Source organism: Desarmillaria tabescens (assembly GCF_030435595.1).
Source record: "Desarmillaria tabescens strain CCBAS 213 chromosome Unknown EV420scaffold_45, whole genome shotgun sequence".
In the NCBI taxonomy this organism is placed as follows: Eukaryota; Fungi; Basidiomycota; class Agaricomycetes; order Agaricales; family Physalacriaceae; genus Desarmillaria; species Desarmillaria tabescens.
The window spans coordinates 60,964-77,221 of record NW_026848344.1 but is presented as its reverse complement, the minus strand read 5'-3'; the positions used below and the strand labels follow the sequence as shown (position 1 = coordinate 77,221).

Here is a 16,258-nt window from a genome sequence, read left to right as displayed (position 1 = left end):
AAGTTACGTTTTCAGAGGTTGATCTTGGCAGAAAATTTACATAAAATTTGCATGTTCTCGAAATTTATCTCTGGCGGACAGCATGGGATTTAGATCCTCCAAAATGCGAAGTTTGTTGACCCCAAATGAAAATGTTACATTTATGTTCAAAATTCAGGTTCATCAAAAATTTTAATCTTCCCCCTTAACCGGCCCGGATAGTGCCGAAATGCCGATCTTAATTCTTTGTAGCGATGTACGGGGTTGCTCAAGCCCGAAAGCCAGCCCAAGCCCAAGCCAAGCCCACCTTATGCCAAGCACAAGCCCTAACAGCCAGGCCAGGCCCTGTACATCGCTAATTCTTCGACCAACCACCACTACGACGATGTGTGATACTATCCTTTCGGTTGATATGACAACATCTAACCACGCTGCAAGAGGCCCTGGACGGAGAAACGCCGCTATTATTCCAGGAATTAACCAGGACCAGTGCTACGTATAAGAGTTCTGGTTCCCAAGAAAAACGCTTCGCATTCCTTCCCCACGTTTGCCTATGATCCCCCAAGCACAAGTCTACCTTCTCCTCTTTGCAGCAGTCCTAGGGACCACCAACGCGCAGAACTACTGGTTCAGTTTGTACGTCCAACCCAAATCCAATCCAGTCTTCTTATTTTACTATCCGAAACTCCAGCGGTGACTCGTACACCCAAACGGCATTCAACACTACTAGGACTCTCCCGTCTGTGGGTAACCCACTGGGGAACCCTCCCTACCCTGGTGAGACATCGACCGGAGGCGAAAACTGGGTGGATTATCTCACGACGATGGATAATAACTCTCTTGTGTTGACGTACAGCTTTGCGCATGGAGGTACGAGTTCAAATTCCCACCTCAACCGGATCGCTACTTAATGTGATGGATGGGCAGGCGCAACGATCTCCGCAGACTTATGACACCTGAATTGCCTACCATCCTTTCACTCACGGACCAGGTCAACCAGTTTCTGACTAACTATGCGGCTAGACCTTCGACTACGCCGTGGGCAAGCGAGAATACGTTGTTTTCGGTTTGGATTGGGATTAATGATATTCTGAATACCTATTACTTGGGGGGTGATCGGGATGCGTATGTCTTCAATGCTGCAATGTCACGGTGGGGCGATGTTGATTCCTTGGTTAGGTTCTCAGATACGCTGGTGGATGCGTATATCGCGCTTATGGAGGAGCTTGTGCGTTGGTTTTTTTTTCGTTCGTTCCTTCTTATTTACTCTGACTCGATTTATAGTAGTTCGTGCACATCTTCGAAGGGATTGGTACATATACTGATCTTCTCACAGCAATGTTGGCGCGAGGAACTTTTTGTTCCTGAACGTCCCTCCGTTTGACCGGTCGCCATTCGTGAGTGTTTGGATGTGAGTTACAACTCGCGAGCTCAACTCGGTGTAGACGCTCGCACTATCGACGTCGAGTCAGGCTCTCGAGAAATCCGTGATAGAGGGGTTTAACAGTAGGCTCGCAACTCGTGCTGCTGCTCTGGGGGCCAACCATAGTGATGTATGTTGGCTAGTATCAGGTGTGGTGTCGGTATAAGCCAATGCAGGTTGTATAGGTTAAAACTTGGATATGGGACTCGAATGCTGCGTTTACGGCGATCCTGGATGATCCCACCAGTTATGGTTTCCAGGATGTGACAAGCTATGGAGATGCTGATGGTCTCTTTTGGCGGTGAGTAGGGTTCGCATTCACAGCTTATCGTCTCGTGCTTATCCTTCCAATAGCGATAGCCTCCACCCCACGAGTAAGTGAACTTGTTTGGGCTTCTAGTTCCTTTCTCAATTGGGCCCTGCCAGGCGACGCACATGCGCTTTTCAGCCAAGACGTTGCAAAGCTCCTCGGAGGATTTATGTGAAGGAGGAATTCTCGTACTTAGCCGGAATAGTGTTGATGTAGTATGACATTAAGTACCACGACGTTATCAGAGTGTTGGATCTGGATAGGACACTTCTTCGTGCATAAGACCAGACTTAGAAGAGGGCTTGGAGGGCAGTAGACAGAGTTGACACTAGAGGGAATTGCCCAAACTTGCCAATGTATATGATTTCGTTTTTTGGAGGTATGTTTCAGTTGATTGTTTCGTTTCCGGACGTCTGGCAAACTACAGATGAGGTACGTCCTTCTTCAGTGAATATTAATTGCTCAAGTTGACCGCTCTCTTAGTATGTTGTGAATCATTATTTGGTGTATACGCGACGAAAATTTTCGCCGCTCGAATTAATTATCTGTTCGACCGGCGCGCTGATATTAGTCACGAACAAGATCGTCTTCCCTAGGGTCCGGTGATGTTCTTCATGGTCTTTTTTTTCAGGCCTACTTGTTGGCAGATCAAATCCAGCGATAGACCTATCGTCCATCCTGCCGTGAGCACGGCATCAACCTCGCTTCGCACGTCCACCGCAACGGACCAAAGGTACTTTGAATTTGTTTCCGTTCGTTCGATGAACAAACCAGAGATTTCGGCCCGCTATGCCTGGTTGTTATTTGCTTGATGTTTGCACTGCATTAGCACTTCTTCCAGTCAGTAACATATCTTGATATGCTGTGAGCGCCGGACTCAACTACCCGCCTTTCCCATCATATATTAGCATGTAATAAGCCTCTTTCTTCTAGGCTGTATGCACGAGTCATACAGAAAGTTATCATTTCAATATCTTGTTATCGTCGTCTCACTTGTTGCAGGGATTTCGAGAGGATTAGATCTAGGGCTTTCCCGCTGAAGCACGGTACACCTTTGCGCCCATCTCCTTACAGTCCAGATATCCAGCCGAAGTCTGTATGACTAGAGTCGCTGATTCGTTATCGCAAGCGGCAAGGAACTTCTAGGCCCGGCCTTCGAAGGCCTATTCATTCACGATAAACTGGTGGGTGTTCGTTCGTAGTTCCCGGACTAGGCTTGAAAGCCTAAAGGAATCATCTGAGGATAATCGGTAATACGAGACTAGTACCAATGCGGGTGAAAAATGTTCCCCCAACCTAGCCGAGAGGGCGGGAGGATGTCAGCGTGGCTTAGACAAGTGAACTCACACGTTCGCCGTGTTTCGAAGCACACTAAGTGAAGTCCGCGTGTCGGTACGCGTCAAAGTTAAAAATAACAATGTTATCAGGGCCAAGGTATGAAGTTCTGCCACTGGACAATGACACGAGTCTTCGCAAGAATATAATGACACACAACTACGACAAACGGGCCAGTCAAAGAGGTTTTCAAAGTGGACACATGTGATTCATCGCAAACCAGTGTAATCCTTCAAACTAAATAGTATACACCTACGAGTACAGTAACAAGTAAGTCTAGGGAATACATATGGCATAACTGAGAGCAAGAAAGCAAAGCAATTAGGAAAGCAAATGGCAATGATCTATAGATTTGATCTATATGCTGTCTAGTTGGTGATCGTGCATCGTAACACACAAGATGGGATGGGGTAGGAGTGGTAGGTTCTACCGGCAATGGTAAGCGGAGGCTCTATCATAGAAAACCGCAAAGCTCACCAAGAATGACATTAATCATGGTCCACCAGATGGAACCCATTATTGAAAAGGGCATCCTGGGGCATGTGCGCCTCGCCAACCACAATGACAACATTGAGGCAAAGATTCGGCAAATTTTGCTCTTGTCGCAAGGCAAATTTCAGGCTTCGTCTCGTCAAGGCGCAGTGACGAGGAGAGGGAGGCCGGTGAGGATGAGTACGCTGAGGACGAGCACATTTTTGCAAAGGATGGCGGGGTTAGTTGTCTAACGGTTGGAAGGCGCGTTACCTTTATATACACTGAGTCATGGAAGATGTCAGAGACGCCTAGCCCCAAGAGTATATTACTTTGACGCTCGAGATCCACGTCAAGGGGACAAGCACAGCACAGCCCAGTCGAAAAAGTGAAAAAGAACGAGCTTGTTACTTAGCAGCCATCGACACTTCCACCCTATAAGCGAGTAGACCTTCACCTCGACTCGGAATCCAGGCAAAACAATTGAACGCCGGATCCTCGGTGGGTCCCTACGCGGTGCCTAGACTTTAATGCCCGGGAACTTGCAATAGTCGGCTGCAAGTCCAGACTGCGAGGCAGTTCTTTCGGTAGTGGAGTTAGGTGACGCCACAGAAGGTATGTTTGTGACCCACGCACGAGAAAAAAGAATATCACTTTGATAATGGGTTGACAGCCTAGAAAAACTCGTAGTCTATGCTAGTAATTTGAAGCAGCTCGTAAGCGATAATACAGTGAGGTAACAGGCGAATCGTACCATTGTCATGCAAAGTATAGACTTTGATGTCGGAGGCTATAGACTGAGTGTGATACCAGCCGAGATTCCCGTCCAGGCTGTTGCTAACGTCACAGACCCACGTATGTCATTTATTGCTTCCTAAGAGCGAGGTCGAGACTTTGACATTAATGAAGAGCTGGGTGGATCATCGTTGACCCTTTCCCAGGAGACGCCATTCATTGCACGGATTTCATAGATGGAGCGAATGACACGGTCACGATGCGCAGTACAAAATCTGCGAACGTGTCGGAGGAGCTAGTTGTTTCACAGGTGTACGGGGCGTGATTGTCTGGTTTGTATCCGAAAATAGAAGAGAATAGTGAGGAGTATCGTCAAATCTGATATAATTACCTCAGCCGTTCATCCGGGAGGAAAATTTAGTGGATAGAAATCGGAAAAAGAAGCGATAACTGCGTATTGACTGGCAAACAATTGCGCTTAAATTGCACCTGTCCGCATTGAATCAGTATGTGCGCGCCCTTTGATAGACCCACTTGTTAGAATCAACAAACTGATACAAAGGTATTCTAACCCCCTGGTCGGCACTAGAAAAATCCACCGCTAAGACCCAAATCTGGGAGCCTTCCCCGGGATCGCTCCGCAAAACCTTCGGAGGACGACAAGGTTAAATACTATGTTCGTCTGTACAAAAAAGAATACTAGGATATGCCGTATGTTGCATCTATGTCTTATGACTCAAGGTTAACGATAAATAGCGACGAAATGAGGTTGCTTACCATCGAAGTCCAAAGCGGTAACCTGAAGGAGCTCGAGCTTCTGAATGCTTGCCATGGGGTCGTCACTATTCTCTCTTTACGAAGAATCGAATAAGAATAATAGGGTGGGCGAATACAATAGACAGATTGAAGATAGAAGCCAAGTCATCGACGTTCATGCGACAGTCGTGGCGCAAACTTCGGCCCGGACTTCCTGACTGATAAAGTTGTTTGGACCAATCATGGAGGATCGGTCGTTGCCGACCCTGATCTATCAACCGTTGTTGATTTGTTACGTTTTCAAGCTCTGTGAGGGCGTTCACGTGCAACTTCAGGCATGGCTTGAGTGTTTGACTTGTTCCCCCACCTCTGTAGAGAACTGCAGCTCAGTTCTAGTCAACGTCAAATTTCACTGCCAGCAACTTGGTCTTATTGTCCCAAAAGATTAGCCATGTCAACGACGTCTCGTTCTCTTGGAGACTGGCAGGTCCTATTTGCTCGAATGTGTAGCTCCGGTATCATCGCAGGAATTCACTCTGTCACCTTTCAGCCTACTCCTGGGTCTACGAATGAAGACCGATTCGTCGTGAGAGAATGGCTGATAGAAGGCCAGTCGTGGAAGTTCCTCGCCGTTTTCGACGGTATGTTTTTTGTGACGTGCTCTTAACATGCAAATGATTGATTTTTGGAGCTCGAAGGACACGGAGGAGAATATACTGCTGAGTACGGTGCTGGCAATCTTCCGGAAAGGATAGAGAGAGAATTGCGTAAAGTGCTCTCAGAATGTCAAAACCGATCTCGGAAAACTCTCATAACCCGGATAAACAAGCTCTTATTTTGGAGAATCTACTACTTCGACAGCGAAATTGGTGATGCCGTCCAAAACCTCTGTCCTGACCCGTCATTACTCGATGATGAAGAAGCTCAGGCACTAGTTGACTCCCACAAAGACATTTTCCAGTGAGGATTCTCTGGTACAACTTTGACAGTTGCTCTTTTGAACGAAGAACGAGACAACCTGTGGGTGGCTGGACTCGGTGATTCGACTGTCGGTACGTCGTCTCGTGATCATCAGACCACTCTCCTGAACAATCCGATATGATTCAGCACTCGCTTTTAAGGACGAAGATGGTCTAGGAGAAGGCGAAAGACTTCTAACATTCCACAGTACGCATACTCCCAAGGAATACTGTAGCATAGTTATGCTCCATCCTTCATCGGAAAAGGACACCATCATGAAAGACGACAGGCTGTTAGGTACTCTGCTTCCCACTCGAGGTATGTTGTCGCCTGTGACATCTTTGTTTCTGGAATTCACATCTTCATAGGTCTAGGAGACCATGCTCTAAAGTTCAAGTCTATCTTTTCGACAAAGCTATTCTTCAAGCTGCCTACCGAGACAAGAACCCAGCGCTATCTCGACGGGGCCCAACACTACAATAAAACGCCACCATATGTCATGAATGCCGCCAACACCCGCTTCATCGACCTTGCACCGCTTCGGCATCGTAAACCCACTCTAGTTCTATTCACAGATGGTGTCGATATCATCGTAGATGGCAAGACGAACGTAGATAAGGATCTCGAAGGTCTGAAAAGGTCGGAACCTGCCGCTGTCGTTGGAAAACTCTTAGGCAATCGCATCGATGACTCTTATGCCCAGGAGACGCTCGAACACGGCGTCGAGGTCAATTGGATGGGTGAAAACGGTAACAGAGCTACAGAGTTACTGGGAAATTTGATGGCGGGGACTTCAACGGAAACTTTCGCCAAATTTCTTGGACCTGCAGAGCGTGGGGAATGGGATGAGAAGCTTTACTTCGATGACACAACGATTCTCGTTTACGGCCTCACTTCTACTCTATGAATGTTACTCCTCGGTACTAGTGTATACCTGTCCTATTCGTTACCCAATATAATCCGTCCGGCTAGCACTGGCGGCCACTGCTAAATGCCTGACTTAGCCAAGCTGAGATCTGTACAGAGCCTGAGGCGATACGCATGGAAATCATGAATGACAAATTGGTAATTGTGGATGAGCAGAACTAAATTCGCGATAGACAGCAATATCGTCGTGTTGGTTTCCTTTTATCATAACAAGACTTTGGGCGCTTAGTGATGTTTAAGGCCTATCTTCTCAGGCAGCTCATTATCTGGTAGCGTCCATTCAAAACCAATCGCATATCGGGTTCGCTAGCATTTTCGGTTGTGAACACAGAGAAGCAGTGGCAACTCATTCTGTATAATCAGATATACCCTTGCCCTAATCTGAAGAAAATGAACGCGAAATGATCCGTACATACCACACAGCCCCCAGAAAAGGGACCAGCGCCGGGTATAGGAAGACAAATATGGCAGCCACGATACTGATATGTCTTGACGAAAAACAAACTTCGGAAATGACGATTACGGCAGAGTAAAGAGAGGCGGAGTGCGTAATAACCTCTATTTCCCTGTGATACAGGCGGATCTCTGTGGCAACGCCAGAGGAAGAGGATGCGGTATATGATGAAGATTGTGCGCCATCCGAGGATGCGGACATAATGAATGTTATATCCTTGCATCCTTTATGCCCACCTTATATTCGCAGACGCGCGCGCACCAAGTCGTGAATACCTTCGGCAAGTAAGAAACTCGCACGGATGTATTGGACGTTTTCCCGCCTCTGAAAATGTCCAAAGCAAGCTGCAACTCGTTGAACAAGTGAACCCGTATTAAGCTACACGCGTGCCGAAGATATACCCCACGGCTTATAGGACCAAACTCAAGCGGAGGTATGGTCCTCCAGCCAGTCCCACAGCTTCTTCGTCACAGCAGGATCATCAGTGCAGGGATTCGGACGTGCGATCCTTGCCCACGGCGCCAGGAACCAAGTTGGAAGTCCAGGTTAATTCGCTTCTCAATGTCATTAACCACGGTGTACCATGCCATTGCATCTCAACGCCTCGTGCGCGGTTCCCGCCCAGAGCTGTGTTAGGGCTCCGTGGGTCGTTGAGTATAGGAAGGTATCGCTGTGGAGGGCAGGTGAGCTTGGGTGTGGAAGTAGGTAGGGGGGTGTCGTACGCTGAAGTATCGGATAAGCGAAGATTTATGTCGGAGGAGTTCGCTATTGATGTTCTTTGGATAGACCTGGGGCCTTTTCACGTGCGCTTACTTTTCCTCTTGTCTCCCTTGTCAATAATCATATGCACTCGATATACCGAGCCATATATCTATTTTCAACGCTAAGTACCTCCCAACAACCAAATATCCGTACAGCTAAGAAGGATCGACTAGCGAGCTTCTAAGCCTTGGGTTCACTGCCAGAACTCTTCGATTTATCAACCCTAACAATACTCGCCGGGCTGGCGTCAGCTGTATTGGACATATTCGGGGTCGAACTCTTGCCACCATCATGAGGAGAAGAAGCCTGAGTGTGATCTGCCGAGGCGGACTCCTTGGTATACGCAGACGTTCGATGAAGGTTCTGTATGACACCCCATATTTTCGGCAGAGCATTCTGCACCGCTCCATTAAAATACCTCTGCGAGGGTGCCGGTAAATTCTGGTCTGGGGATGACGAGGCGGACGTCATAGCAGACGTAGGGAGGAAGTCGCTGAATGTCAATTTCGGAGCGGGCCCACTGGTAGATGAGTTGTTTGCCTTCGGATTCTCTCCGTCTATGTGGATATGCATAATCATTAATGAAAAGAAAAAAAGTCAGCGCACCAGAAAAGGCTCCAGGTCTATCCGTCGAAGCAGCCACGGGCGTCAATGTACCATACTCCTCCCCAGGCGCACTCCGGTACAACTTCCCATGTGTGTCCGTAAATGTATACTGCATCGTATCTGCATCATACCCTATCCTTTGAAAGCCTTCCGGGAGGCGACGCGAATCCTGCCCAAAGAAAAATAAAGGCGTCAGCAACGCCACGAGTAATCCAACGCATACACACCTCAGCATGCTGCGACCAACGAGACATTTTCGATGAACGTAAGGCTAGTGGCTCTCCGAAGGCTTTATGAGTTTTTCAAAGGACACGACCTCATTTAGGGATGCCCAACATGCCCGTATAACAGGTACGAGCGACCCGTACCCATACCGCAATGAAGCGGGGGACCATCGCAAGCAAGACCGAGTCCTCAAGTTGTTTTGTGAAACATATGTCAAATGGATTCGTATTACTTAGGATTATCAGTAGGAATATTAGCAGTGAAAAACATATTACGAGGGGACAGGAGTGACGGTACATAGCAAGGATTATTAAGTAGGTGTGTTCCGAGGTGCATTGGTTGGGTGGTTTGGGTGGGAAGCGGGAGTTGGTAGAGTCGCTCTCGTGTTCAGAGGTCGAACGGTTGCAGTCGAGTCTAAAAAAAGTGTAGGGCACTGAGGCAGGAGCTCCGAAGCAGCCGAGAAGGCTAGGACCGGTTGAGGCTAGTACAGTAAAGAGGCATCGTGCGCCGAGAAAGCGTCACGTGAGTAGAAACAGCGTGAGCGATGTAAGATTAAAGAGAGAGTTAAACAAATAAAGAAAAACGAAAGCACCATAAGACTCATCTTAGCGAAAAAGGTCGACCCGGTAGCAAGATGAAGATGGCGAGGAAATACAGTGACTGCATATGAGGGGTCCCCCGGGATACGTTCACGAATCCCGAAACGCTTTTCCCGTCTCGCTGGTACATAGCCGAGTACGGCTCCGCGGGAGTGGCCAATGACCACACTACTAAAAGTGGGACTTGAAGTATTCTGTGCGGCGCGGAGGTCTTGGGCGTCGTCCGTCGTCTTCCTTTTTGCGTTGTTGCCAGATATGGCTGGGGATTCTATCTCGGGCTGTGCTGCATATTCCGATCTCATAGGGATATAGAATACATTGAACAACCCGTTGAAGAAGTAAACCCGTACTAACTTGGTCGAGATATGCAGGACCGATGTCAACGGGAGGTATGCTCCTCCAGCCAGTCCCACAGCTTTTTCGCTACAGCAGTGTCATCCGTGCATGGATTCGGACGTGCGATCCTTGCCCACGGTGCCAGGAACTACAAAGTTGAAGTCCCAAGTCAGTACGCTTCCCACTGTTATTAGCCGCAGCTTACCATGCCATTGCACCCCAATGCCTCACGCGCGGTTCCCGCCCAGAGCTGTGTTAGGGCTCCGTATGTCGTTGAGTATAGGAAGTATCGCTGTGGAGGGTGGGTGAGTTTGTGTATGTATGGAGGTAGGTAGGGAGGTATCGTACACTGAGGTACCGGACAATTGAGGACTTGTGTCGGAGGAGTTCGCTATTGATGTTTCCTAGGTATCTGTTAGCACACAGCGTGTCAATTCTCAAAGTCAGACATCACCTGGGTTGAGTGAGATCGAGACGATCCCCTCATCTCCGTATCGTCTCGCAAGCTCGTTCGAGAATACCACGTTTGCCTGATATGATCATACCGTGAACCTCATAACCACAAAAAAAGAAACGACAAACGAATTTGCTCTGGTGGTACAAAGCCTCTGTCGACGACCACCACGCTCGTCGACTCGGCCCGTCGGCCAGCGTGTCCCAGTTGATGCGATGGGTGAGGTAGCTTGCCCCTGATGAGATGTTGATAATGCGGGATTTTTTCTCTGGGAGGGATTTGGATCCTGCTTTGAGGTGCTCGAGGAGGAGGTGCGTTAGGAGGAAGTGGCCTGGTGAGGATTTATTAGAGGGGTTCAGAAGGATTTGGATATAGTATCTACCCATGACGTTGGTAGCGAATTGGAGGTCGTATCCATCGGCGCTGGTTTGGTGCAGAGGGGGCCACATAACTCCGCTGAAATTAGGAGCTATATGAAAGAGTATGTTCGACATCAGATAAAATCGTACGCGTTATTGAAGAGAATATGCAGTTCGGTTTCTTTGCTGTATGATTATTTATAAGGATTTAGTTAAGTGACACTAGACAGCAATTAGTGACAAACCTCTTGAATTCCGCAGCAGCTTCTCTTACACTCTTGAGACTTGCAAGGTCCAACTTGAGGAAGATTGCTTCTTTCCCCGTGTCTTTCAACAGCTCCCGTATCGCGTTACGCGCCTTCTCTTCGTCTCTAGCAGCCGTGTATACCTTGGCATTTCGCCTAAGAAGCGCCCTAATAGTCTCTCTACCAATTCCCGTATTCCCGCCTAAAGGTGCGCATGTCAATCATCCAGTGCCTGCGAAATTTCCCAGCTCCTCACCCGTAACAATAACAACACGTCCAGAGAGGTCGGGAATTTGGTCTGCAGACCATTTTGGGGAAGGGGGGAATGACTGGGAGAGGAAACGGTAAAAATTGACGAGGTAAAGCCACAATATGGATATGAGCGTCATGTCCAAAGTCGAAGTTGGTGGAAGATTATTTTTGGCCATGATATTGATAAGAATAGATGCCCGTAGCCACGTGCTATGGACCTAGCGACGAACGGTCTAGACCACCGCGTGTTTTGGTTGACGTGTCAGGGAGCGGTGGAGCCGCCTGAGTCATTTACTCTTAACACCCATGATATATCTGTGATGATTCAATCCCCTTCTTCAATACCTATGTTACGGCCTCGTTCTACACCGCAGTTGTTTTCCTAGGCTCTCGGAGATTCTCGGATGGAAAGGGTCCCAAAAAGAAAAGTGTTTGCGAGATATCAACCCGATTTCTTCCTGGTTACAAGGTGTGTAGTTACAAATGCAAAAAATTGAATGGGTGGTGCTAATGGAATGCGAAGGTGTACTAATGCTGGTATTGGTGGTTATATGGTGTCATCTCTGGAATGCGTTAGGCGACGTGGAGAACCCACGTATCGCTCTCATCGTCGTCCTTGGTTAGGCCCATGAACCGAGTTCTCCCGTTCAGATATGCCAGTCTAGGGTAGGCAACCATATCCCTATACTGGTCATCGCGCTCTACACCCATGAGCAACGAAGGCGAAGGCGACGGCGACCACGGAATAGGGACCTGCAACGCGCGCCAGATACTCTCAACCACATCCGCCACTGTCACCCACTCCCGATTAGCCGACCTCTGTACGACTATAGGCCACGGCAGCATCCGGCTGACTACCGCCAATGATGGTAAAGGCGGTAGAGTCGCTGGCTCAGTCACGCTGCCCCATACGCGCGCACAGGCGAGGCTTACGGAGAAGTCGAGCTCGATTCGGCTTGCGTTGAGCTCGAGCATCGGGTGTATGACGGCGATTTCGGGTATTTGCGAGAGTAGGGGCATGTGGGCGGCTACCTGGGGCGTCTGGGGCGGCGAGCCGCTGGGCGATGTTGCAGATGGATATGTGGGTGCTGGATGGGGTGACCGGCGATGTGGTGAAGGCGCCTGGTCCTGGGCGTTAGATGGCGTCTGTGATGGGTGGGTCCACTGGGGTTGGTCTGTCGTGGGTGGTCCGAGCGCTGGTGACGGCCTTGGGCTCGGTGCGAGGACGCTAGAGTTGCCGGTGAATGTATTCATGCTCTCCGACGGCGATGGAGGCTGACTGCAAGAATTCCGCCTTCCGATCGTGTCGGCTTGTGGTGGGAACATCCTCGTCCTGTATATATGCACTCATTAACGATGCCCGTACAGGCCCACGACAAAGGGAAACCATACCAATTGTGAAATGATAGGTGAAGGTGATCGAAGGTGATGAACAAGGGGCAACACGTAGGATTGCTGGGTTATGGGTAACTTGCGTAACAAGAGAAAACCTAACCCTAAGTAACATCTCGGTACCGTGCTATGTTCCGCTTTTTGGGTACTTATTCGGTGTTCTCCGTTGCATTGCATGTGTTCTTGTACTGGATTTGGGTATTTGGCGCTTATTTCGCCGCTGCTTTGATGGGAATGTACCGGCGACTTGATCTCTTTCTCTAAAGTGATCTGGCTGGGCTTGAGAGCCTGGCATTCCACAGTAAAAAGCTCGGTGAGCCTTGCGAAAGAATGGAGATTCTTTCTGGATGTACCGGTAGGTTTACCGTCCTGTAATCATCTACAGTGTGTCATCTTGCTACAGATCACACTGCTCTTGAGCTTATCTAGGTGTCAGAACAACCTGCACGTATACCTGGGTGGTGTCACTTCCCGTATTTTGTATAGAAACTCGAGGCCATCCCGGCTCACAAACCGTCATTGAGAGTCATGGGCTGTGGGATTCGAAAAGAGACCACTTGTTAGGATGCTACATTTGCTCACATTGTTCAATTACTGAGATGATCAGCTAACGCTCTGACATGCAGGTTCGCTCTTTTTAGTCGACCGAGGCGGGAGAAGACAATCTAATTTATCATTTGGTAATTCATGAATGACTTTTCAGCACATACTTGATTGATGTAAGGGAACACAGGTTGTGCTGGGGTACCGCTTTGGTTTTCAATTGGAGTTCTTTGTGTGTATTCAGTAGATGAAATAAAATCGTAGAAAAAATATGGTACACCATCTCCTTCGATGAACAATCGTCTTAAAAAGCCTTTTGCCATTTTACACTCGTCGCGTCTGTGGCGTGCGAATCTTCCGACAGCGTGGGAACCAAATTCTTTTTCTTCCCTCCCGTTCATGACCTTCCATGCTCCGGATTGTCACCCGCCATCACCACCGCCTTTACGCTGTCGGTAACCTCTCTCGCTCCTACACCACCACCACCACTTCTTCTTCTTCTTCAGCTTTCATCAGTCCCCATTCTCTCTGCCACCAGACGCACCGTCCGCGTCGAACAGCTCCCAGATGGATACGACGTCAGCGACGTCGTCGGCACACTCAGGGCCAGCCCCGTCGAGGCGATAGTACCGTCGCAGAACTATGTTTCTCTTCGCTTTTTTGCGAAGACTCTGGCGAAGAGGTATCGGTTGAGGAATTCGGACCGGTTGGATGTGAGGATTGACGAAGAGGTCCGGACGCCGCCATTGTCTGCGTTTACTGTTGCGGCCCTGGGACGGTATGGGCTGTCGTTGGGCTTTGTTGTTGAGGGGTTGCCTGGGGGTATGATGGAGGAGGAGATGAAGGAGATGTTGTTTAGTGGTAGGAGGGTGGTTTCTTGGCGGCTTGAGGGTACGAGAGCCGACGTGCGGGTGTTTTCTTTGCACCATGCCATGCTGGTACGTTTGCTTGCAATGTTTCATTGTTTTTCTGTGCTTAATCTTTTCGTCAGGTTTGGCTTACACTGAAAGAGAACCCCCAATTCAAGGACTGCCGGATGACATTCATCGACGAGGGCGATTACCTGTATCCCGAGTGGTACTCACCGCCCAAGGAGGGTTCCAAGCGATCCGTCATCATTGACAATATCCTGACGTCGCAAACCTCCATTGCTGTCCGAGACTGGGTCAGCTCTTTCGACAAACAGGTACCGGGGCTCGGATACGGAGCCCTCCGACCCGAGCAAAATGTTTGTTTTTTGCTCGGTCCTCGTTTGAGTGTTAGCTGACCCCGCTTTTGGCTGTAGATGATGAGACTACGGTTCGTCTCACCAGACGTCGCACGACAGTTTATTGCCAAATTCGAGGACCGGTCAGACGGATTGAACGTCAGGGTTACGTTGGGCGACGGCTCTTCCGTGGAAGATGGCATGGTCGCCAGCCCGGCGGAGCGCCGCAGTCTGGTAACTGCCATCAGCATGGGTGCATGTCGGACGCTAGTCGTACAATTTGATAAGGCTCATCATGTCGAAAAGTCGGAATATCGGGCGTTCTTTGGGCAGTTTGGGAGTATAGCCTTGATATCCGAGCAGAAATGGTGAACTTCTGAACTATTTTCCCTTGTCTTGACGACTGATTGGGTTTGTGTAGGCACGATGAGCTCCGGCTGTCGGTGCAGTACGAAGACGTGCACGATGCTATGCAGGCGATCGTCTCTCTGTCTATACCAGGGAAGGGGCATATGTATGAAGGTGCTAGGGTGAACTTTTTGGATGCTAATCATTTACAGCCTATCTTTATAGTAAACTCGCCCAGTAAAAGTATATTACATTTGGAGGAATCTGATATGTGATACTGGTGCATTTCTTTTGCGGGGAACCATCAATGCTTAGTCGTGTCCGTTTTCTAACATGTCGTTATTGCAGCGTACCTATGTGCTGCTTTGTTACTCGTATGAAGAAGCAACCGTCATGCAGAACTCCCAACAGTACAACACTGTATTCCGATTGAATGACTCATGATTCTCGGCCTCTCTACGTCGTGCCAGGTAATATCGCGGGGTAGAATGTGAGCATGGCTGATGAACCTTGCCCTAGAGTGCGCATCAGCGTGTGCCAGTCACGCGTTTTGTGCAGCTGCTTTGCTACAGTCCTGATATGTGAGATGCACCTGCGTTCTGGTCCCCCCCCCCCCTTTTTTTTTTTCTAGCGGAGATGACGAAACGATATTTTCCGAGGATGGTCAAGCGCACAGGTGTAGTTATGCCCTTTGTGCAGCTGATTTGTTACCCTTAGGGAAGAAGGGTCCGTCGCATCATCTCGAACCGTACAGTGCTTTCCTATGACAGATGTCCACTAGCTTATCCAGACGTGGGGGACAAGGGAGGGTAATATCACCCATAAGCTATGCCGCAAAACTCTTGAAAAGATGAATTTTGGTCTGTGTTCTACGGGCGTTTTATCTGTTGATGCATGTAGTTGGAAGACATAGACTAAAAAAATTAGATGTAGTGGGTACCGACTGTTTCATGAGGTCTACATTACAGAGCTGTACTAGGAAAGAATTTTTAGTTATGTAGGCAGGTTGAAACTTGAAAATAACGATAAGTAGCTAGTTAGAACAAATTCGAACGAAGACTGTTACAAAGGTATGAAATTGAAGGTCAAAGAAGAAAAGTCGGCCGATGCACAGCCATCATGGACACTTGCCGCGGCCCGCGGCTTCAACGCCACTCGCGCGATCCTGCACGGCCCACCCAAGAGCAGCGAAAAGCTAGCCATCCACTTGTCCGGCATCATCTCTGTGGCTTTCTCGAAGATTTCTCAATGTGCTTGGCTCGCGCTGAACATGACATCTGCAAGAAATCCTTCCATCCTCGAGGAGAACTGCCACCCGATTTCCGTATTTTGCTTGTCTTCTGCATCTGGCCAAGTCGGATTCATTTTCTTTGATGACTGATATGAACAATGATGCTCTGATTTATGTCTCTGGCGTTTATCCTTTTAAGATAATGACATCCCTGGCTTTTCTCTAATATTGCATTACCCATATCAAAATATGCTGAAATGTCTTTAGCGTTGGCTTTTTTCCTTGTCATTGACCCGCTGGTCAAATCTACAGCGGCACAAACATGCACAAATGTATAAAGTATCTCGGT

At 48.6% G+C, this 16,258-nt stretch overlaps 6 protein-coding genes across 6 annotated transcripts; 3 read left to right on the top strand and 3 right to left on the bottom strand.

Moving 5' to 3' along the window:
- Positions 1 to 93: 93 nt before the first annotated feature.
- On the top strand, positions 94 to 2,110 carry EV420DRAFT_1714419 (uncharacterized protein). Its single transcript, XM_060479673.1, has 11 exons — positions 94 to 615; positions 671 to 785; positions 836 to 849; positions 907 to 1,104; positions 1,159 to 1,211; positions 1,267 to 1,291; positions 1,316 to 1,376; positions 1,425 to 1,532; positions 1,588 to 1,703; positions 1,757 to 1,776; positions 1,829 to 2,110. Exons 1-11 carry the CDS (start codon positions 533 to 535, stop codon positions 1,885 to 1,887), a joined length of 852 nt encoding a protein of 283 aa, XP_060325987.1. The 5' UTR covers positions 94 to 532; the 3' UTR covers positions 1,888 to 2,110.
- Positions 2,111 to 5,322: 3,212 nt separating this feature from the next.
- On the top strand, positions 5,323 to 6,952 carry EV420DRAFT_1751218 (protein serine/threonine phosphatase 2C). The gene is made up of 5 exons (XM_060480358.1): positions 5,323 to 5,650; positions 5,708 to 5,878; positions 5,999 to 6,061; positions 6,117 to 6,287; positions 6,338 to 6,952. The coding sequence occupies exons 1-5, from the start codon at positions 5,461 to 5,463 to the stop codon at positions 6,874 to 6,876; spliced, it is 1,134 nt and encodes a 377-aa protein (XP_060325986.1). The 5' UTR covers positions 5,323 to 5,460; the 3' UTR covers positions 6,877 to 6,952.
- A 1,292-nt stretch (positions 6,953 to 8,244) lies between these two features.
- EV420DRAFT_883166 (uncharacterized protein) lies at positions 8,245 to 9,143 on the bottom strand. Its single transcript, XM_060483856.1, has 3 exons — positions 8,946 to 9,143; positions 8,719 to 8,887; positions 8,245 to 8,669 (listed from the first exon to the last, which is right to left on the bottom strand). The coding sequence occupies exons 1-3, from the start codon at positions 8,970 to 8,972 to the stop codon at positions 8,293 to 8,295; spliced, it is 573 nt and encodes a 190-aa protein (XP_060325985.1). The 5' UTR covers positions 8,973 to 9,143; the 3' UTR covers positions 8,245 to 8,292.
- Positions 9,144 to 9,798: 655 nt separating this feature from the next.
- Positions 9,799 to 11,378, bottom strand: EV420DRAFT_1569141 (NAD(P)-binding protein). The gene is made up of 9 exons (XM_060474210.1): positions 11,193 to 11,378; positions 10,937 to 11,138; positions 10,842 to 10,877; positions 10,715 to 10,788; positions 10,461 to 10,663; positions 10,333 to 10,408; positions 10,227 to 10,282; positions 10,084 to 10,170; positions 9,799 to 10,026 (listed from the first exon to the last, which is right to left on the bottom strand). The coding sequence occupies exons 1-9, from the start codon at positions 11,362 to 11,364 to the stop codon at positions 9,922 to 9,924; spliced, it is 1,011 nt and encodes a 336-aa protein (XP_060325984.1). The 5' UTR covers positions 11,365 to 11,378; the 3' UTR covers positions 9,799 to 9,921.
- Positions 11,379 to 11,453: 75 nt separating this feature from the next.
- Positions 11,454 to 12,665, bottom strand: EV420DRAFT_1569139 (uncharacterized protein). The gene is given in 3 exon segments (XM_060474209.1): positions 11,454 to 12,289; positions 12,305 to 12,521; positions 12,581 to 12,665. The coding sequence occupies 2 exon segments, from the start codon at positions 12,512 to 12,514 to the stop codon at positions 11,762 to 11,764; spliced, it is 738 nt and encodes a 245-aa protein (XP_060325983.1). The 5' UTR covers positions 12,515 to 12,521; positions 12,581 to 12,665; the 3' UTR covers positions 11,454 to 11,761.
- A 765-nt stretch (positions 12,666 to 13,430) lies between these two features.
- EV420DRAFT_1569131 (uncharacterized protein) lies at positions 13,431 to 15,252 on the top strand. Its single transcript, XM_060474208.1, has 5 exons — positions 13,431 to 13,578; positions 13,640 to 14,061; positions 14,115 to 14,351; positions 14,409 to 14,698; positions 14,752 to 15,252. Exons 1-5 carry the CDS (start codon positions 13,533 to 13,535, stop codon positions 14,951 to 14,953), a joined length of 1,197 nt encoding a protein of 398 aa, XP_060325982.1. The 5' UTR covers positions 13,431 to 13,532; the 3' UTR covers positions 14,954 to 15,252.
- The last annotated feature ends 1,006 nt before the right edge of the window (positions 15,253 to 16,258 follow it).

Bases quoted from the DNA above. Each gene is read 5' to 3' on its own strand.
- EV420DRAFT_1569141 (XM_060474210.1), bottom strand. From the start codon at position 11,364: ATGGCCAAAAATAATCTTCCACCAACTTCGACTTTGGACATGACGCTC. The intron at 10,409-10,460 runs GTTTGTCGTTTC...TGATCATATCAG, and splicing joins TGTACCACCAGAGCAAATTC to GCAAACGTGGTATTCTCGAA. The intron at 10,171-10,226 runs GTACGATACCTC...CACCCTCCACAG, and splicing joins CAATTGTCCGGTACCTCAGT to CGATACTTCCTATACTCAAC.
- EV420DRAFT_1714419 (XM_060479673.1), top strand. From the start codon at position 533: ATGATCCCCCAAGCACAAGTCTACCTTCTCCTCTTTGCAGCAGTCCTA. The intron at 1,292-1,315 runs GTACATATACTG...ATCTTCTCACAG, and splicing joins GCACATCTTCGAAGGGATTG to CAATGTTGGCGCGAGGAACT. The intron at 1,777-1,828 runs GTAAGTGAACTT...GGGCCCTGCCAG, and splicing joins CGATAGCCTCCACCCCACGA to GCGACGCACATGCGCTTTTC.
- EV420DRAFT_1569131 (XM_060474208.1), top strand. From the start codon at position 13,533: ATGCTCCGGATTGTCACCCGCCATCACCACCGCCTTTACGCTGTCG. The intron at 14,062-14,114 runs GTACGTTTGCTT...TCTTTTCGTCAG, and splicing joins CTTTGCACCATGCCATGCTG to GTTTGGCTTACACTGAAAGA. The intron at 14,352-14,408 runs GTTTGTTTTTTG...TTTTGGCTGTAG, and splicing joins CCCTCCGACCCGAGCAAAAT to ATGATGAGACTACGGTTCGT.
- EV420DRAFT_883166 (XM_060483856.1), bottom strand. From the start codon at position 8,972: ATGTCTCGTTGGTCGCAGCATGCTGAG. The intron at 8,888-8,945 runs GTGTGTATGCGT...TTCTTTGGGCAG, and splicing joins GTTGGTCGCAGCATGCTGAG to GATTCGCGTCGCCTCCCGGA. The intron at 8,670-8,718 runs GTGCGCTGACTT...ATATCCACATAG, and splicing joins TAGACCTGGAGCCTTTTCTG to ACGGAGAGAATCCGAAGGCA.
- EV420DRAFT_1569139 (XM_060474209.1), bottom strand. From the start codon at position 12,514: ATGTTCCCACCACAAGCCGACACGATCGGAAGGCGGAATTCTTGCAGT.
- EV420DRAFT_1751218 (XM_060480358.1), top strand. From the start codon at position 5,461: ATGTCAACGACGTCTCGTTCTCTTGGAGACTGGCAGGTCCTATTTGCT. The intron at 6,062-6,116 runs GTACGTCGTCTC...GATATGATTCAG, and splicing joins ACTCGGTGATTCGACTGTCG to CACTCGCTTTTAAGGACGAA. The intron at 6,288-6,337 runs GTATGTTGTCGC...ACATCTTCATAG, and splicing joins TACTCTGCTTCCCACTCGAG to GTCTAGGAGACCATGCTCTA.